The sequence below is a fragment of the Candoia aspera genome, chromosome 2 (assembly GCF_035149785.1).
Source record: "Candoia aspera isolate rCanAsp1 chromosome 2, rCanAsp1.hap2, whole genome shotgun sequence".
NCBI classification, from domain to species: Eukaryota; Metazoa; Chordata; class Lepidosauria; order Squamata; family Boidae; genus Candoia; species Candoia aspera.
This window is the reverse complement of record NC_086154.1, coordinates 134237321-134257480: the sequence shown is the minus strand read 5'-3', so window position 1 is coordinate 134257480 and position 20160 is coordinate 134237321. Positions and strand designations below refer to the sequence as shown.

Sequence of the window (20160 nt, the reverse complement as noted above, 5' to 3'; positions counted from 1 at the left end):
AATTTGAATAATAAACAAACAAACCCCTAGTGACCTCTCGTGGAACCCTAGGGCTCCAGAGAGCCCTGGTGGAGAAAGCCTGGCCTATGACCGCTGCACTGGGCTCTGAAAACGTTTCTGCCTGCTGCTTGGAACTTTTGCTTACCAGGGCCTTGCTTGTAAGTTTCCAAGTGACTTGGGACTGTTTGAGACTGTGTTAAGATGCCCTGCCTGCCACTGCTGTAATTACTCAAACCAAGTAAAGACTTGAAGTGGCGTGTGTTTGTGTGTGTGTGAGGCCTGGGACAGGACAGAAACTCCCAAAGAGTAAAACGAGATTCAGTTTTGCACATACAGAGACTTCTGAGGCATGTAGAAGTCGTTTTAACAAATTTTTAAGATGCATTTTTTAAAAGAAAAAAAAAGATACCTCTCCCCTGACCCCACCCCACAGCTCTTCAGTGCTCCTTCCGAAGGTCATCATACGCACGCTCCTACCTTTTGTGAAGGGCCTTGTTCAAATGCTTTGGGTGGCTTACTACTTCCCGTTATTGTCATGGCTCACCACACATTAATTGTGGTCTCTTTAATGCCAAGTCAGTGTTCCATCCACAACACCACAGCGCACTGTGCCCTTCCCACATGTTTGCCCTTGTTGAAAGAGACTGGTTTGCTCTGGTGGGTTCAATTCTCGGAGAAGGGGTATTTTAAGGGGCTTCAACTGTGACGTTTAAAGCTGGGTGTTTTGTAGCATGGAACTACCTCTTAATTTTAGATCTTGAAAAGCAGAATGTTTAACCATAACAAAACAATGAAAAGAGCTAACTGTGTCACCCATGGGATGATATGTAGCTAAAGGTATATTGTTGATAGCTATTATAATACAATCCAAGCAGGATGTAAAAGCATGTCTTCTCCTCTAAAAGCTGGCTAGTTTCCCAAGATAGTAGTGAGCCTTTCTAACTTGTGTGTCCTGTTATATGCAAAACAACTACAAACAGCCAGTCTACCACCCAGCTTGGCAAATAAGAGACGGGCAGAAAGAAAAGCTTTGCATCCCAGCCAGCAGAGTAGCGAGCACGAGGATGGTAGGACGTTAAGGCATGCTCTATGCAGTCCGTCACCAAACAGAGGTTCTTCTCGCCAGTCTTCTTGGCAAGTTGTATCACTTTGCAATCTAGGTGTGAAAAACATTAAGCACAGAAACCATCATCCCAGGAGAAATGGTTAAGTTTGTAGTAATAATCCTGGCTACCTCTTTCAAGACCCGTACCAAACTGAATTCCTCTCCATGAATAGGAAAGCTTATCAACGAGTTGAAATTGTGGTCATGTATTTATTTCTTCAAATATTTGTATGGTGCTCAATCCAGAAATTCTAGGTGGTTTACAATAACACACTTGCCAGACAAAAAAACAAATTCCAAACCCCAAGACATTTTTTTTAAAAAAACAATAAAGCAAAATAAGCAAAAAGCAATCTAATAAACTAAACTAGATCATATTAACAACAGAGTCCCCCTTTCGGGAGAGATGGGCAGTGATAGAAATTTGAAAAATAAACAAACAAACAAACAAACAAGAGCAGCCCCTGACCACTCCCAGCACCCCAGCACTTGGTGGAACACAACGGCCCAGTCCGCCTTACAAAGGATAGCAGGTTGGAGCCCCCAGCCCTCAGGGGACACCCCACCACATAAGGTGGGGGCAGCCCCAGGAAGAAGGACCACTGAGCTCGCATAGAAGGGAATGGGCGATGGGCTGAAAAAGGGAAACAAGGGGGCAAATGAGAGAACTGGAAACAGGAATTGTGCACAAGGGCTCCTCCAGGCCGCCAAGTTAAAACAAGATCCACCATATCAGCTCAGGGCAGTAGCTGGTGGACAGCCCTGGAAACCAACAGGTTTGACAGACCCACATGTAGTAAAAACAGGGATCGCCCTAGGAATGTCAGCGCTAGGCTGGTGTAAGCAAAAGGCACGGCTGCAAATGGTAACATAAGTCATCTTGGTGCCTGCAGCTGCATGATGTTGATCCCAGGAGCATCTCCCAGTCAAGCAGAGTTGTACTGCCCGTGCACAAGTCATCAAATATACCAAAACTAGCAAAACTAGCAGAAAATATGGCCATGGGAAACCCTCAGCAGCAGCAGCAGCCGCCATCACCAATGGGAACATCAGTAGCAGCATAAAGCTGGCAGAATCCAGCTCTCTTTCTGGTTCAGCTCAACCTTCTGGGCACCACAGGACTGGCTCTCTCAAGGAATGAGAAGCCCAAGTTTTTTCGGGCCCTGCTAAACCAGACACACTTTGGAAAGTGCCGATCAAGCATTCTGCCAAAGCCAGCTGCCTGGTCTCCCTGCAGCCAGGCCAATTGGCCACTGGGGAGAGTGACCAGTTAGCAGGAGGAGACGGCAGCCTACAGTGGCTTGTGCTGGGCAGATCCTGACTGCTTTAGCAACCCAATGGTTAGCCAAGCATGCCAGATAGCATCCACAACAAAAATGTGGAGCTGGAAGCAGTTGGAACTCGCTACTTTAAGACCAGAATAGCTACAGATGCCATTCAAGGGCCTCAGGGAAGTTCATGAAAACATGGCAGGAAAAATGTTTCCTGGGTAAGGGAGGAATTGCCTAGTGTGTTGCATACTCAAACTCCCCTACTTCTCCAGCCCTGGCCCATCTTGGGGAATGCGATTGAGTTCTTTCTCACCGGCAGGAGATCCACAGATCTCTTCCCTTAACGATTCCCACATAACCGCTATCCGGGACTTGCCAGCTTTGGTACCAGAACAGAACAGAAATTGAATGTTGGGACAGAGAAAATTATGCTGGCATGTTTTTGTGACACTTCACAGACTGGAGGAAAGCATGATCCCTAGGTTGCCCTACACACTGGGCTTGCTAGCACTTTCTCGGTTACAATGCAACAGCCTTCCCCTACAAGCTTTTCCCCTTGAACTCACACATTTTCAAGAACTTCTGCCCATAGCTTTCTTGGATGTCTGGGGGCAGCTGGCACCATATATTCTGCAAGGTCTCCTCCACATGATTTAAGATGGATGTTGAGAAAGAGCCAGGTTCAATCATGCTGACGTGGACTCCAAAAGTCTGCATCTCTTGCCTGGATGGAAACCAAAGCAGTAAGAACAAAATAAAGGCCTTGTTCTTAGACCAAGTATCCGTGGAATTCAATTTCCTGGTCCCACAAGCCTCAAACGCAGAACGTTACCCTCGTCTGCTGGAATTTTCTAAAAGGAGGTTCAGAAGGGTGGCAGAAACTGTCCCTCAAATATAATGGTGTCTTCCGTGTCTGATTGGCATGCCTTCCTAGAAACCTTCGCCAGTCATTTCCCATTATTTTGCCAGTGTGTTTCAGTTCTGTTCAGTTGATGGGGTCATTTATACAATTATTAGTATTGTTTATTAAATTTATACACCACCCATCTCACTATAAAAGTGACTCTGGGCTTCTTACAAATAAAAGTTATAAAACCCATTATAAAAATACAAACAATCGAAGATAAAAGAGGGAAACTAAAAGGCAGAGAGAGCATCCCTAAGCCACCAACCCCCCAGGGCTGGTTATGGTAGTCTTACTATTTATGATTAATTAAAACATCTTTATCCCATTGTCCCTAAATGGCATCTAAAAAGCAGTCCAACAAGCTAACAACAACAGGTAAACCCAGGATCTTAAGGCATAATATCCACTTGAAAATGAGACTTTAAAAATGCTATATACTGTATGTTATTCAAATCAGACGTATTTCCAATAGGCACTGATCTCCTCTCTCACCTTCCATTCTCTGAATTGGGGGCTTGATGAGAAATGTGACTTTCTCCCTTTTTCAGTTTACTTCCAGCTCGAATTCACCTTTTGTTTCATGGACCGTGAAACAAGATCAGACTGTTATGGCTGTTATTACCCATCCAATTACTTATACTGATTTTTTAAATGATTGATTCTGTGCCATCAATTTTGTCTCGACTCTTAGCGACCACCTAGCTAGATTTTCTCCAAGACAATCTGTCCCAAACCTGCTTTTTCAGTTCTTCCGTCAATGCACCTTGTTGCTAGTCGTCCTTTTTTCCTCTTTCCTTTTCTCTTTCCTTCCACTTCTCCCAGAATTACAGACTTCGATCTGGTATCCTATACTGATAACTTGCCTTAATGACCAGACTTCTGCATACCTCTTGAGCACTTCCCAGCACTTTTTCTTTCCAGCCCAGAGAGGATGCCCTCTTATAAAGGCAGAGGGCACATATGAAATGATCGGACTGGGATGTGGCTGCTGGGTATTGTTATTGCCTGACGCCGGCCAACCTCCGCTTCAGATCGGATCCAGACAAATTGCTCCAATACATTTGAGAGTTTGAGGCAACAAAGCAAGATCGTGCCCACCGCATCACTGTGTCCGCCAAGGTTAGCAGACTGGTTGACCAAAACAGGACAGGCCATCTGGCATATACAGCTGTGACCTCCTGCGCCTGAGCCCCTTTGTTTGCCTCTGAACCCGCCACATCGGGTAACTCCTCTCTCTACCCAACGGTAGGGCTCGCCCCGCTTGTAGCTCAGAAGTCCTTCCTGAGGGGCCTGACAAGTGAGAAGAGCTCTGGATAGGTGGGCCTGTGCTTTGGCTCCCTCTGGCTGTAGCTGAAACACAGGTGAGAACTCTTCAGAGCTGACTTTACCTCAGGCTGTCAGAAAAGGCTTCCATGCCGTGTTTGGATATAGAATAACCTCCTCCATAGCACGACAGTCTTCCCATCACACTGGACACGTTGACCACCCTCCCTTTGGCCTTCCTTACAAAGGGCAGCATGTGCAGCGTCACGTCAATTAACCCAAGCAGGTTGACATCCAGAATTGAGACAAAGTCCTCCTTGGTCAGCCACTCGTTGGGAGCTGTTGGGTTACCAATACCTGCATTGTTTATCAGTCCCCAAAGTCCTGTGGAATCAAAGGAGATAAGACTTTTACTTGCTTATCTTTGCGGCCTCCCACCTATCTATCTATTCAGCCATCCACAAAATCAACATTCCTAACCCCAAATTGGTCAAGAAAATGTCAGCCCAGCCAGACTAGGAATCCAAAGTTACGAGTGCTAATACCACTTTTATCATAAGGCTGCAGTAACAGAATCTTGCAGAGACAGAGACTGCTACAGTTGAGCACAAAAATTTATTTGAAGGTCCTTGGTGGATCTATGCCTGGTGACCCAGAGGGTGAGTCCACCTTTGGGGTTATAGAAGGCCCACAACACTGCTTTAAATGTTAATTTCTAATGGTTTTGCCCTTCACTGTAAACATCTCTGTGTCTTTCCATCTAGCAAGTGACCTTCTATCCCTGGTAGGTTTGTTCATTATTAACTGAGCAGAACCAATCTTCACAAGCCCCGATTCCCTTGCCACCAGCAGTTAACGTTGTCCAGTAAGGTCTAATAAGCGAAAGATTTGTATGAGCTGAAGAAAAACAGAGCACGGCCTAATCAACTGCATGTGGCTGTGGCTCAATTTTTTGGAGCCTCAGCTGTTGTTCATTTTAAACCTTCTAGAAGCGTAGCTAGCAATGTTTATGAAATAATTAGTATATTCCAACAAATTATTGGTTTGCCTAAAAATATCTAGAACATGGTCAGCTCCCTTCTCCTCTTTAATTAAAGAGCAACCTAAACCCTGGTTTGATAGAGAATGTGTTTCAGGGAAAGTAAGAATAACACCCAAATTTGCATGATCCTTCTTCCCAGAAAAACTTTTGTACTCTAAAAAAGAGTTAGAGGAAGCTTCTCAAGGAGAAGAAACAGAAGTTATCCATTAAAGAACTGTACTAAGCCATGTTTGTTGTTTATTCGTTTAGTCGCTTCCGACTCTTTGTGACTTCATGGACCAGCCCACGCCAGAGCTTCCTGTCGGTCGTCAACACCCCCAGCTCCCCCAGGGATGGGTCTGTCACCTCTAGAATATCATCCATCCACCTTGCCCTTGGTCGGCCCCTCTTCCTTTTGCCCTCCACTCTCCCAAGCATCAGCACCTTCTCCAGGGTGTCTTGTCTTCTCATTATGTGGCCAAAGTATTTCAGTTTGGCCTTTAACATCATTACTAAGCCATGGCCTATTTGATACATCTTCAAGTGGTGGTTCTTATGTTTTGCCCCTCAAAAGTCCAAAACTTAATTTCCCAACTGAAAAATAGTAAAGCCCCTGCCAACGACATGATTCTAACAGAATGTTCAAAAGCTAACTCTGCTTAGTGCGCATCTGTACTGGTTCCCCTTTTTCCTGCCACAAATAACAGCTTACAGATCTTCAAAAGAAGGTGTGATTGTGTCATTCTTCTATATACAAAAAAGGGGACAAGTCCAATCTTGCAAACTATCGCCAGTTGGGTTATAATTAGTTGCCCAGCTTCACCTAATCAATCTTCCAAGAAAATAAAAAGCTGGGTCTAGAAAGAAGTTGGGAAAAACAGTCTAGAGCATCATCTCATTGTTAGCCCATCCCTGAGGCAGTTAATGTCATGCTTTCAAATCATGCTATCCCTCTTACCCTGACATATTTTTACTTTTTCTTCCTTTTGTAACTAATATTTAATGTTGACAATTAACATATCTTCAATTCAAATGTACAATTTCAGCTTCCACATACTGTAACCAAAAAATGGTATCCTGCTACAGAAGGCTAGACATAATATTATACTACTATTGCTACACAGTAGGATGAAGCAACTGACTTGGATTGTTCTTGCTTTAAAAAATACAATTTATTCTATTAATTTTATGAACTCATCATTATATACAACAGCACAATACATTTAGAACTATAAAGAAATAATACAGGAAAGATGTAGCAATCGCACCATTAAAAATAGCTTGTCTTGCAAAGAAATGATGTACAGAAAGAAAAAGAATACACCTACTCACATTCATAAGATAATCTAAAAACTAAAATTAATTATTTTTCATTGTCTAATTGAGAGGCATATACTGGGGTACCCAACTCCAATTTAAATGATTAATAAATCAATAGTGTGCCTTAATAAATCCACTTAATTAATGAAATTAATAATACATAATGAGAAAATGTATTATTTCTCCTAGACAGGTAAACCTGATGGCCTGAAACAAGCGTTTTCAGCTCTGCAACCCACAAAATGCACTCTGGATAGTAAATAGAGAGAGTCAACCACCTTTGTTCCCCACGCATGTTTTCACCCACTCAGCGGCTGCTGCCACTCTCTCAGTGCTGGTGACATCCAGCAGGGTGGTTTTTAACCGGTCGGAAGTGACTTTTTCCAGACGCTCTGCCCCTTCCGGAGTGAGGCAAGCGGCCAGCACCCGCAGACCCCGAGCATCCAGCTGCCTGGCCAGCTGGTTCCCAAAGCCAGTGTCGCAGCCGGTGATGAAGACGTATTTCTCCGTCAGGCTCTCCACCGTCTGTCTCTCCCAGTACCAGCGACGAAGGAGGTAAAGCCCCACCAGGACAGCCAGGTAGAGCCACATAGCTGTAACCTGTCAGGAAGAATGAGATAGAATGGAGGAACTAGATGTCCTTAAATCCAGGAGCAGGTCATAAAATAACCTATTCTCATCCAGAGTAGAATATCAGATAATATTTCATCAAAACAGGCTTATCTCAAGATGATTTGTTATTCAGTCTTAGAAGTTTTTGATATCCTTATTGCCCAATTTTTTAGCCACTGGTATTTAACTCTACAGAAGAAGACTAAGACTACATGTCAGGGTCAGTCTCGCTTCGCAATAACACACAGACTCACTTAATGGGTATTAAGGATTTCTGGTTTATTGGAATGGTGGCTGACAGAATGAAAAACGGGAACAGGGGGTGTGGTGTGGAGGTGCCCATTTTATACCCTCTTGTATGGCCCCGGGCTCCTCCACCCTCTATTGTCCCAATCCCTCTTGATGGGACCCTTGATTGCTGCATGGGCGTTTTCCCAGTGTCTTCTCTTGTCCTCTCGATTCTGGTGTGTCCTCCAGGGCACCAGGTGCGGCTTATCTCTGCTCATCCGATGTCCTTCTTTTCAGCTGCATATGGGTCCATGGGTGTGGGTGCTTTGGGTGCTTGTTTTAATCCCTGTTTTAATTATCTTCTTCCTCTATTCCTTGATGATCATGATCTACGTTGTGAGGCTCTTTGTGCCTTGCAACGAGGTCATGACATGCTGCCCCCCAAAGATGTCTTTATGGTGCTGGTTTCTCTGGGTATGCCTCGTGGAACTGTCTAGCTAGTTGTCTTGCCATGACATGTTGTGCCTGGACCCACTCTGGGTGTGAGAAATGTTTCCATTTAACGAGGTATTGCAGCTTACCTCTTTGCTTTCTTGAGTCCAGTATCTCTTGTACTTCAAAATGTTGTTGGTTGTCTATCATTACGGGTGGGGGTGGAGGTTCTTCCATATGCCATTTGGATGTGCTTGTTGGTTTCAGTACTGCACAGTGGAATACTGGGTGGACCCGTCTCAAGTTGTGGGGCAGTTCCAGTTTGAAAGTAACTGGGTTGATTACCTGTGTGATTTTGAAGGGTCCGATGAATTTCGGTGCCAGTTTCATCGAGGGTTGTGAGGTTTTTATGAACTTAGTGGAGAGGTAGACCCTATCTCCCACTTTGTAGTTCGGTGCCTCTGCCCTGTGGTTGTCCGCATATTTTTTGTATGTGGTTTGTGCGTCTGCTAGGGCCGTTTGGATGATTGGCCAGGTTGTTGCCAGCTGTGCCACCCAGTCGTCTGGTGAGCAGGGCGGGGTCTCTGGTTGCGGCAGTTCTGGTATCGGTACAAAGTCCCTTCCGTAGACCACCTTAAATGGGGTGTGGCCAGTGCTCTGATGTACCGCATTATTATAGGCTACCTCTGCAAAAGGTAGTAGGTCTACCCAGTTGTCCTGTTGGTAGTTTATGAATGCCCTCAGGAACTGTTCAAGTGTTGAGTTTAGGATCTCTGTAGATCCGTCCATGTGTGGATGCCACGCAGTGGGCAGTGCTTGCTTAGTCCCGATTAGTTTTAAAAATTCCCACCAAAACTTTGACGTGAACTGTGTGCCTCTGTCAGTCACCAACCTGCAGGGGGCGCCGTGGATCCTGTATATATGTGTTAGGAACAAGTGTGCCAGTTGTTGTGCGGAGGGGATGGTTGCACACGGGATGAAGTGTGCCTGCTTTGAGAAATAGTCTTTTACCACCCATATCACTGTTTTCCTTTGGCTGGGTGGGAGGTCCACAATAAAATCCATGGAAATTTCTTCCCATGGGCGGGAGGGGCTGGCTACTGGCTGTAACAGCCCTTGGGGTTTCCCCCCTTTCCGTTTGGTGGTGGCACATGTGGGGCAGTTGGCCACGTAGTCTTTCACGTCTTTTCTCAGGTTTGGCCACCAAAATTGCCTCCTCGTTAGGTGAAGGGTTTTTACGAACCCAAAATGTCCCGCAGTCTTGTCATCGTGCGATCTGTGTAAGATTTCCCCCCGCAGTGATTCTGGCATGTACATGGCTTTCTCTTTCCAGGCAATGCTGTCCTTGACAGATACATGGTGTCGGTTGTTTTGCAACCATGTATCTGTTTGTAGTGCTTGTGTGTCTTTGTTGCCAGTTCGGTGAAATTGAACGCCGGCTCCGATCGTTCCCTGTCGTTCGTGCTGCCGTGTGCTGGTTCCTTGTCTGGCTGCGCATGACCGCTGGGCAGCCCAGCTGTTTCTCGGTCCATACTGTCCCCACGATGTCGGAGGCTTGTGTGTCATCCTGGGGCCATCGGGAGAGGGCATCCGCCAGGAAGTTCTTCTTGCCCGGTATGAATTTCAGGGTGAAATTGAACCGGCTGAAGAACTGAGCCCAACGCACCTGCTTCAGGCTGAGCCGTTTTGGCATGCTGAGTGCCTCCAGGTTCTTGTGGTCCATCCAGACCTCGAAGGGGCAGGTGGCCCCTTCCAGCAGGTGCCTCCATGTTTCCAGAGCTGTCTTTACTGCGAACGCCTCCTTTTCCCATACGTGCCATCTCCGCTCTGTTTCGGAGAATTTGCGGGAAAGGTAGGCGCAGGGTTTTAGGTGGTTGTCGGAGTCTTTTGAAGCAGGATGGCTCCGATGGAAAAGTTGGAGGCATCTGCCTGCACCACAAAAGGCTGGGTGGGGTCGGGGTGTTGTAGCACTGGCTCAGCTGTAAAGAGGTTTTTTAGTCTCTCGAATGCTGTTTGACAATCAGCTGTCCAGTTTAGTAGTGCCCCCGGGTTTCTTGATTTGCACGTGTCCCCCAAGCCCTTAGTCTTAAGTAGGTTAGTTAGTGGTAAAATAATCTCTGCCAGCCTTGGGGTGAACCCCCTGTAAAAATTGGTGAATCCGAGGAGGCTTTGGAGTTGTCTCCTCGTGTGTGGGCGCTCCCACGCCAGTATGGCTTGGACCTTGCTTGGGTCCATTTCTATTCCTTTAGCCGAAATCCTATACCCTAGATAGTCAATTTGTTTCTTGTGAAACTCGCACTTGGAGAGCTTGGCAAACAGCTCTGCCTTGCGGAGTTTCCTGGGCACTTCTTTTACCAAGCATTCATGCTCACGTTCCGTTTCCGTGTAGATTAATACATCGTCGAGGTAAACCAAAACCCCCTTAAAAAGGTGGTCACACAGGACCTCGTTAATTAACTGCATGAATACCCCCGGTGCTCCTGCCAGTCCGAATGGGAGCACCTTATATTGAAACGCCCCCAATGGGCAGTTGAAAGCAGTTTTCCACTCATCCCCCTCCCGTATCCGTATGCGGTAATAGGCTTCCCTTATGTCCAGTTTAGAGAATACCTTACCCTTTGCCAGGTGGGACAAGATGTCCTTTATTAAGGGTAGGGGGTATTTATTTGAAATGCTTGCTGTGTTTAATCCGCGGTAATCTGTACAGAGCCGCAGTGACCCGTCCTTTTTCTCACGAAAGAGGACTGGCGCTCCCACTGGAGTGTTTGCAGGCTCGATAAAGCCTCTTGCCAAGTTTTTGTCCACAAAGTCCCTTAATGCTGCCAGCTCCTGCTGGGTCATGGCATATATTTTGGGTTTGGGTAGGGGTACCCCCGGGACCAGTTCGATGGTACAGTCCGTTTTCCTGTGGGGGGGGAGTTTGTCCGCCTCTTTCTCGCCGAAGACGTCGGCAAAGTCCGCGAATTTGGTTGGCAGTCCCTCTGGCAATGCCGTCTCTCTGTGCTCTGCCGTCGTCGTTGCCCCCCCCATGGCCGCTCGGGGGACCCTGTTCCCCGAAGGTGCTTGGTAACACCCGTCAGCAAACTTAATCTCTCTGGTTTTCCAGTTGATGACTGGATTTTGCTGCACGAGCCATGGGATCCTCAGTATGAGTAGGGGTTGCCCCACCAGTGCCACAATGAAAGCCAATTTTTCCTCGTGGCTGCCGAGCCTTAGCACGGTTTCTTCGGTGTATTGGGTGACCGGGCCCCCTCCTGCTGCAGATCTGTCGAGCTGCGTGAACACCAATTGGTGCTGAAGTGGATAGCAGCGGAGGTTAAGCACGGCTGCCAGGTCTGGGTGCATTAGGCTTTTTGAGCAGCCCGAGTCAATTAGTGCCCAGACCTTTTCAGTCTTATCCCCATGGGTGAGGGTGTCACGGACATAGAGGGTGGGGCATTCCTCACTCACCCCTTTGTCGTTGCGCCTGTCACTGTCCTCCACCTGTCCTTCGGCGCCCCTTAGGCCAGGTGGTTGTCGTTTCCCGTTGGCTCATCGGGATTGCTTCCCTCCTCCTCTGAGCTGTAGGGGAAGTGTCTGTGTCGGTACTCCCCCTTTGCTGCTGGTCGCTTTCTTGGTGCTGGGGTTGGTGTGGTTGGTGACCTCCTCGTGCTCTCTCTGGGTGTCGATTTGGGGCATGCTGCTGCCTTATGGTCTTCCTTGCCGCACGTGAAGCACTGCCCTTTAGCGAAGTGCCAGTTCCATTCCTCCTTCCATGGTTGGGGTCTTGCCTTCCCCTGCCTTGCAGCTGTGCGTGGGGGTCTCACTGCCTCCGTCTGTTGCACTTCCTTCTTGGCGTGGAGGAACGTGTCGTGGGCGTCTTCTGCTTCCCCCGCCAGCTGGATCCATTCAGTCAGGGAGTTGGGATTGTTGCGGCAGAGTGCCCACCGGAGGACGTTTAAGTTGAGTCCTTGTTTGAATTTCTCAATCAGAGTCGATTGAGACCAGGTGTCCACTTTTCCGGCTAGGGCTTGAAACTCCATGGCATACTCTGCCACGGAGCGCTGGCTTTGTCTGAGTGTTTTCAGCGCCCTTTTTGCTCTTTCTTGCTCCAGGGGATCCCTGAAGTGCAGCTCCAGCGCCTGCAGGAATTCATTGCTGTCCTGCAGCGCCCGGGCGCCTGATTGGCACAGCTGTACGTACCAATCGGCGGCCCGACCTTTTAGCTTTATGGCCAGGGCATTCACTTTGCCCCTTTCAGTTCTGAAGCAGGGACCCCATTCCTCGAGGTAGTACCTCGCGTTCATCAGGAAAAAGGAGAGTTTAGAGGGGTCCCCATCAAACTTTATGCCAAAGTCCTTGGCAGCTGTTCTGGTTTGGCTCCCGGTCCCCTCTGGGCTGTGCAGCGGGCTGCACGGGGGCTGATGCAGGTCGGATTGTCTCCAGTCCTCTTGCGGTATTTGTGTCTCTCTCTGGGTCTCCTCGCGAGTCCGTCGACCCATTGCCCGGGGGGGGCGGGACATTCTCCCTCGGGTGGGCTCCTGGAGCCAGGCTCCGCTGTCGCCGCCGCCATGCACCGGGTCATCCCTCCGTCTCTCGTCCGGGTGCGCCTCCAGTCGTCGGGTGGGCTCCTGGGATCGGGCTCCGCCGCCGCCACCGAGGTCGTCCCGCCGTCTCTCGTCCAGGTGCGCCTCCGATCGGTGGGTGGGCTCCTGGGGTCGGGCTCCGCCGTAGTCGCCACCGTCCACTGGGTATCCGCTCCATCTCTCGTCCAGGTGCGCCTCCGGTCGTCGGGTGGGCTCCTTGGGCCGGGCTCCGCCGTCACTGCCGCCGCACTCGCCCCGCCGTCTCTCATTCAGGGGTGCCTCCGCGCTGCCGCCGCCGCGGGGTCCCTGCACTGCCATCAGCTGTTGTAGCATCAGCCGTATCGCCTGCACCCCTTCCTCCAGCGCGTTGAGCCTCGCCGCCGTCTGCGGACTCCCGCTGGTGCGCTCGCCATTCCGCTCACCCTCGCCATTGGCCGTCATGGAGGACGGACCTTCCCTTGGTCCCTCCGGGGTGCCTGGCGCTCCCTCGGCTCCGTGCGCCCTGGGTGGCGGTTCGTCTCGCGCTTCCTCCGGGGTTGCCTGCGAGCCTGGAGAGGGTCCCCTCATCTCGCCCCCGGTGGCCCGCGGGCCCCGGGGTGCCGGGGTGGTTCCCTCCCCCTCCGCTTCCCCCGAGCTGGATCCTATACTTACCGGGGCGTTACACCGCCCAGACCTCAGCCACATCCCGCCCGAGGGGAGCGGGGCTTCGTCGCCAGGTGCCGAGGGGTTGTGCTGCCTCGCTCCGTGGGTTTCCATACCTAGCTGGGTCCCTCACAAGCTTGTTGGATAGGTGCTAGGTAGAAAATTTTTTGACGGTTCCCGTTTTTATGTCAGGGTCAGTCTCACTTCGCAATAACACACAGACTCACTTAATGGGTATTAAGGATTTCTGGTTTATTGGAATGGTGGCTGACAGAATGAAAAACGGGAACAGGGGGTGTGGTGTGGAGGTGCCCATTTTATACCCTCTTGTATGGCCCCGGGCTCCTCCACCCTCTATTGTCCCAATCCCTCTTGATGGGACCCTTGATTGCTGCATGGGCGTTTTCCCGGTGTCTTCTCTTGTCCTCTCGATTCTGGTGTGTCCTCCAGGGCACCAGGTGTGGCTTATCTCTGCTCATCCGATGTCCTTCTTTTCAGCTGCATATGGGTCCATGGGTGTGGGTGCTTTGGGTGCTTGTTTTAATCCCTGTTTTAATTATCTTCTTTATTCCTTGATGATCATGATCTACGTTGTGAGGCTCTTTGTGCCTTGCAACGAGGTCATGACACTACATGACTAAGATTTCTTGTGAGTCTTAGAAACCAGTTTGGTAGGCTTATAAATCTGGAAGAGGCCATTTATGTCATGAAGTCTAGCCCTTTCTTCCGTGAAGGACTCCAAATTAAATCAGTTAAAAAATGAGCAACCACCAAATTTAAGCTAATGTTTAAACCTATGCTATTCATTTCTTTAAATATTAGTGTGGTAAATACTAAAGTTTTATAAATCTGTACAACATCATTTACAACTTTCCCTTACATCATTCGTCTTCATCTGCAGGTCTTGGCCAATACATTAAGTGGGTACTAGATTATCGTACCTGCTTAACTTCTTAAAAAGTTTTGTCAGGTCTCTTCCTCAGAGCCCACTAACTATGGCACAGTGATACCTCCCTAACCATTGTTAAGAAACATCTTCTCTTGACTTTGCCCTCTTTTCATCTCCAGCCCACCACAGAGGCAGCCTAAAGTTGCATTCAGGTCTTGGTTAAATGACTGTTTTTCCTGTTCTCATGACACAGCTCTTGCTTAGAAACAAACCATGATGCTTCCCTAATACTGCTGGGGATGATGGTCAGGGCTTAGGGTCTGTTCAGCTCATATTGACCCCCTTAGGCTGCTGCAGACAGGCCCTCTCCCCCTGGTAGTGCAGCACTGTCCCTGTTAACTTAGTCTGGGCTACAGGGGAGACCAGACATCTAACTTCAAATTCCTGGGTTTCAAGTTGCCAGCTCCACATCTGTCTCCTGTTTTGAGTCTGGCAGGAGAAATGGATGATGCTACTTTTAAACATGGATCCTGTAGTCTTCCAGAAAACTGAGAAGATACTTAAAACAACCATTATTGCCTAAGTAGTAGTGGGTCAGCATTCCACGAGAAAACAAAACTATGGCCAACCTTATTTTGATGAGTGTGAGTTCTATACAAACTTTGCCAAAGGTAGATACAGATCTGTGTATATATGCTATTTGCAAGGTAAACCTAGAGTGACTGTATCTTGGTGAACCTGCTCAGCTGTGAATATTAATTTCACAAATCTACTTGGCATTAGGAATAGCTCTGCCAACACCACCACCTGTAATGGTTGCCTACCCCACACACTCAGACTCACAAGAGGTTACTTAAATGAAATCTGATTTATTAGGGAAATTATGGCAGATACAGAGAAAGCTGAGAATGACTAAAAGCGCGCCAAATACAAACTAAAAACCCTTGGCTCCAAACGTAATCCCTGCCCCCTACCGGCCATAGCAACCACCCCCCTCCCAGGTGCTGGTAACCATTTTCCACACATCCTGGGAAAGCAACCTTGAACACATGAGATAACCCAAACACATTCCAACCCAGCAGCCAACAGATAACAACTCCCTGAAGAGGAATCTTCCTCCCTCCCGAGATCAAACACATATCAGGCAAATGACATGCGAAACGTTACGATGTACCAAGCACATGGAAACGGTGAACATGACATACTGCCCCCCCCCAAAAAAATTAAAGTCATGGACCCGGTTTGGAGGGGTAAGCATTATGGAATTGACAAACAAGAATAGGGGAAGCCACATCATGAGCGGCCACCCATTCCGGGTGGGGGAAATGTTTCCAGCGAACTAGGTACTGCAGTGTGTTGCGAAGCCGGCGAGAGTCAAGAATTTCTTTTACTTCAAAGTGTTGTTGCCCATCAATCATGATGGGAGGAGGTGGCGGAGGTTGATCATGCCAGTGGTCTGAGCGAGTAAGGGGTTTGAGCAAACTGCAATGAAAGACAGGGTGTAAGCATTTCAGATTATGCAGCAAGTCAAGTTTAAAAGTCACTGGGTTAATTTGTGCCACAATAGGAAATGGACCCACAAATTTAGGAGCTAATTTTTCGATGGTTGAGAGGACTTGATGAATTTGGTAGACAGGTACACCATGTCACCCACTTGAAATGAAGGGTGAGGGGCACGCTTTTTATCAGCGTGCTGTTTGTAAGCAGACTGTGCGTCCGCTAGTGCCTGCTGAATGACCGGCCAAGAGTCCGCCAGCTGTGTGGCCCATTCAGATGGTGAAGCAGGTGGAATAGATGGCTGCGGCAAGTCAGGGATTGGGACAAAATCCCTGCCATGAACAGTGCGAAAAGGGGTTTGACCGGTGCTTTGATGAATGGCGTTGTTGTAGGCAACCTCAGCAAAGGGAAGGAGGTCCACCCAGTCGTCTTGTTGATAATTCACGAAAGCACACAAATATTGTTCCAGTGTTGAATTTAGCGCCTCTGTGGCCCCGTTAGTCTCAGGATGCCACGCCGTGGACAATGCCTGTTTAGTGCCCAAAAGTTTTAAAAATGCCCGCCAAAATTGAGAGGTGAATTGTGTGCCCCTGTCAGAAATTAAGCCGGAGGGACATCTGTGTAACCTGTATACGTGTACAAGGAATAGGCGGGCCAATTGTCGTGCCGAAGGAATGGAGACGCATGGGATAAAATGAGCTTGTTTGGAGAAATAGTCTTTTACTACCCAAATAACAGTTTTTCGTTGGCTGGGAGGCAACTCCACTATGAAATCCATGGAAACCTCCTCCCAGGGGCAAGCGGGACTGGCCACTGGTTGCAACAAGCCTTGAGGCTTTCCCACCTTGCGTTTCAACATAGCACACACAGGACAAGAGGCCACATACTCCTTCACATCTTTGCGCAGTGTGGGCCACCAAACTGCCTGCGAACCAGGTGCAACCTTTTCACAAACCCAAAATGTCCAGCAACCTTATCATTGTGCGAACGGAGTAGAACCTCCTTTTGCAAGCTGTCAGGGACATAGAGACGATTGTAGTTCCAAGCGAATCCCCGGTCAAAAGTAACACTGTCTCTATTTGCTAGCAACCAAGTGCCAGTTTTTTGCTCCTTTAGAAACTTTTGTTGCAATTGAGATGAAATGGACAAGGTGCCTTGTGGAGCGGAATCACTGCCGGCAGGCTGCTGCGCACGGGCTTGGCTGCGGGTCACAGCCGGCATTCCCAGTTGTGGCTGTGTCCACAGCGTACTGACCACCTCTGGTGCTGAGCTGGAGTCCTGGGGTTGCCTTGGACAGCGCGTCTGCTAAGAAGTTCTTTTTCCCTGGGATAAACTTCAGTTTGAAGTTGAACCGGTTAAAGAACTGAGCCCAGCGAACTTGTTTAGGGCTCAGCTTGCGAGGGGTACTAAGGGCTTCCAAGTTCTTATGGTCAGTCCACACCTCGAATGGATGATTAGCCCCTTCCAGCAAGTGGTGCCAAGAGTCCAAAGCCGCTTTGACTGCAAAAGCCTCCTTTTCCCACACATGCCAACATCTCTCCGTCTCAGAGAATTTGCGCAACAGGTAGGCACATGGCTTTAAACAACCGACCCCATCTGCTTGCAACAACAGGGCTCCAATAGAATAATCAGAGGCATCCACCTGAACAACAAAAGGCTTGGAGGGGTCAGGGTGTTGTAAAATAGGCTCCTATGTAAAAGACTCCTTCAGCTTATCGAACGCCGCCTGACAAGCCAGAGTCCATCTAAGCAGCACGCCTGGGTTTTTTACCTGGCGGGTTTCTCCCACCCCCTTCGTCCGAAGCAAATCTGTCAGGGGCAAAGTTATCTCTGCGAACCCCTTTATGAACAACCTGTAGTAATTGCTGAACCCCAGGAAACTTTGGAGTTGCCTGCGGGTGTGGGGTCTCTCCCATTCCAAGATGGCCTGGATCTTAGCAGGATCCATCTCTATGCCTTTATCTGAGATCCTGTACCCCAGATGATCAATTTGTGTTTGATGGAATGCACATTTGGACAGTTTGGCATACAACTCAGCTTTCCTTAGCTTGCGAAGCACCTGCTTAACCAACTGTACATGTTCTTCCAGAGTTTCAGTATAAATCAATACATCATCCAAGTAGACCAATACCCCTTTAAACAGATGTTCATGTAATACTTCATTGATCAATTGCATAAACACCCCAGGGGCCCCAGCCAAACCAAACGGCAAAACCTTATATTGAAAAGCTCCCAACGGGCAATTGAATGCCGTTTTCCATTCATCCCCCTCCCGGATCCTCACATGGTAATAAGCTTCCCTTAAATCCAGTTTCGAGAAGATTTTCCCCTTAGCCAGATGTGATAACATATCTTTTATCAAAGGGAAGGGATATTTATTTGATATTGAGACTGCATTGAGCCCACGGATATCGGTACAGAGTCTTAATGTCCCATCTTTCTTTGGGCGGAAGAGAACCGGTGCCCCCACTGGCGAACTAGCTGGTTCAATAAACCCTCTTGCCAAGTTTTTGTCCACAAACTCCCGTAACAAAGTTAGTTCCTTCTGAGTCATTGAGTAAATCTTTGGCTTCGGCAATTGGGTGTTAGGCACCAGCTCAATGGCACAGTCAGTTTTCCGATGGGGGGGAAGTTGATCTGCTTCTTTCTCCTCAAACACATCAGCAAATGCCTGGTATTCCTCCGGTAGACCCTCAAGAGGAGGGGTTGGGTACTGCGGAGTCGCAGCTGCCGCTACCCCCACCACCTCCTCTGGGGCTTCATTTCCCTCCGGTGCTTGGTAAAATCCGTCCCTAAAGGTTACAGTTCGATAGACCCAATTTATCTGAGGATTTTGTTGGACCAACCATGGGACACCCAAAACCACCAAAGGACCCCCCACCGGAGCTACTACAAATGACAACCCTTCCCAGTGGCTACCCATTTGCAAGGCTACCAAACCGGTGAAATGCGTGACCGGTTTGCCCCCTGCCATGGATCCATCCAATTGGGTGAAAGCTATGGGTCGTTGCAATGGAAAGGTGGGCAACTCCAAGGCAGCTACCACGTCAGGATGCATTAAGCACCGTGAGCACCCAGAATCAATCATCGCCCACACTTCTATCGGCTTCAAGCGGGATCCCAACTTTACTTTCACAGTGAGAATGCGATAGTTGCCACTCACCGACACAGGCTCGTGCCCCTCCTCTACCACCTGCCCTGCGGCGCCCTTTAGAGCAGGTGGCTGGCATTTCCCGCCGGCTGCAGCAATTCCGGTTCACCCTCGTCCCCGTAGAACGGCACATTTTCCAGCTCGCTGTCAGCCACTGCTGCTTTCATTTTCCTCGGCAGAGAGGGGGACTTCGCAGTCGACCTTCCCTGCCGGTCCTCGCCCTTCACCTTCGGGCACGCCGCCACGCGGTGCCCCTCCTTGCCGCAGCGCAGGCACTGCCCCTTCACGTAACGGCGCTCCTTCTCCTCTTCCCGCGAACGTTGTCCGGATCTTCCAAAAGAGCCCAAAGGGCAGGTGGGTTTTCCATCTCGCCCCGACTTCGTCGCCCCTCTCTGTGCAAACACCTCGTGGGCATGCTCAGCCTTTCCCGCGAGCTGGATCCACCCATACAAGCTGTCAGGATCATCTCGCCCCAGCGACCAGCACAGCACTTCGGTGTTTAAACCATCCTTGAACAACTCTATTACGGTTGCCTGCAACCAGTCCTCCACCTTCCCCGCTAGCGCTTTAAACTCCATCGCGTAGTCAGCCACGGTTCTCGATCCCTGTTTGAGTTCTTTCAAGGCACACCTTGCCCGCTCCTTAGCTAGTGGATCTTCGAAATGGTGCTGCAGGGCCCAGAGGAATTCGTCAAATTTCTCCAGTTCAGGGGCTTCCGACTGGCACATCTGTACATACCACTCCGCCGCCATCCCCTTTAGCTTGGTGGCAATGGTGATGATTTTCGCTTTTTCCAAGCGAAAGAGCGACCCCCACTCTTCCATGTACGCCTTGGCATTCGTCAGGAAGAACGAGAGTTTTGTGGGGTCTCCATTGAACTTGACAGGGAAATCCCTCAGTCCTCCGCCCGGCGGGCCGCGCCCCCCCCCACTGGCGGTTCAGCTGCTTTGACAGCTCCCGGCTGCCTCCACTCAGGGACGGGTGGTGACACTAGTTCCACCCTGGGAGCCCAGTCCCCCTCTCTCGGGCGAGCTCCCCTTCTCCGTTCCGGGGACTGTGTCTGGGAGGAAGGGGTCGAATGCCGCTGGCTTGACCCCTCCCGCACTTCTTTCAGCGAACTCAGGTCCATGCTCATTTTCTGCAGGATGAGCTCCAGAGAGTCCATCTTCGACTCTAGCACCCGAATTCGGTCTGGAGTGGGGGAGTCCCCCTGCGGCGGCACCTGTACCACTGTTGGGGACAGCGGGTATCTCTGCC

At 49.2% G+C, this 20160-nt stretch overlaps 1 protein-coding gene across 2 annotated transcripts; it reads right to left on the bottom strand.

Annotated features, from left to right (window-relative positions):
* Positions 1 to 683: 683 nt before the first annotated feature.
* LOC134490592 (retinol dehydrogenase 16-like) lies at positions 684 to 7493 on the bottom strand. 2 transcript variants are annotated; one of them, XM_063293744.1, is made up of 4 exons: positions 7166 to 7493; positions 4672 to 4930; positions 2943 to 3100; positions 684 to 1156 (listed from the first exon to the last, which is right to left on the bottom strand). In XM_063293744.1, the coding sequence occupies exons 1-4, from the start codon at positions 7476 to 7478 to the stop codon at positions 939 to 941; spliced, it is 948 nt and encodes a 315-aa protein (XP_063149814.1). In that variant the 5' UTR covers positions 7479 to 7493; the 3' UTR covers positions 684 to 938. The 2 variants fall into 2 exon arrangements, with proteins under 2 accessions (XP_063149814.1, XP_063149815.1); XM_063293745.1 differs by lacking the exon at positions 2943 to 3100.
* Between the last annotated feature and the right edge of the window lie 12667 nt (positions 7494 to 20160).

What these genes read in the sequence shown, in the direction of transcription:
- LOC134490592 (XM_063293744.1), bottom strand. Translation starts at nt 7,478, where the DNA reads ATGTGGCTCTACCTGGCTGTCCTGGTGGGGCTTTACCTCCTTCGTCGC. An exon ending in AACATGCGTGGGGAACAAAG is followed by an intron (nt 4,931 to 7,165) that starts GTGGTTGACTCT and finishes TTGATTCCACAG; the next exon opens with GACTTTGGGGACTGATAAAC. An exon ending in GCAGAAGTTCTTGAAAATGT is followed by an intron (nt 1,157 to 2,942) that starts GTGAGTTCAAGG and finishes TTTCACACCTAG; the next exon opens with ATTGCAAAGTGATACAACTT.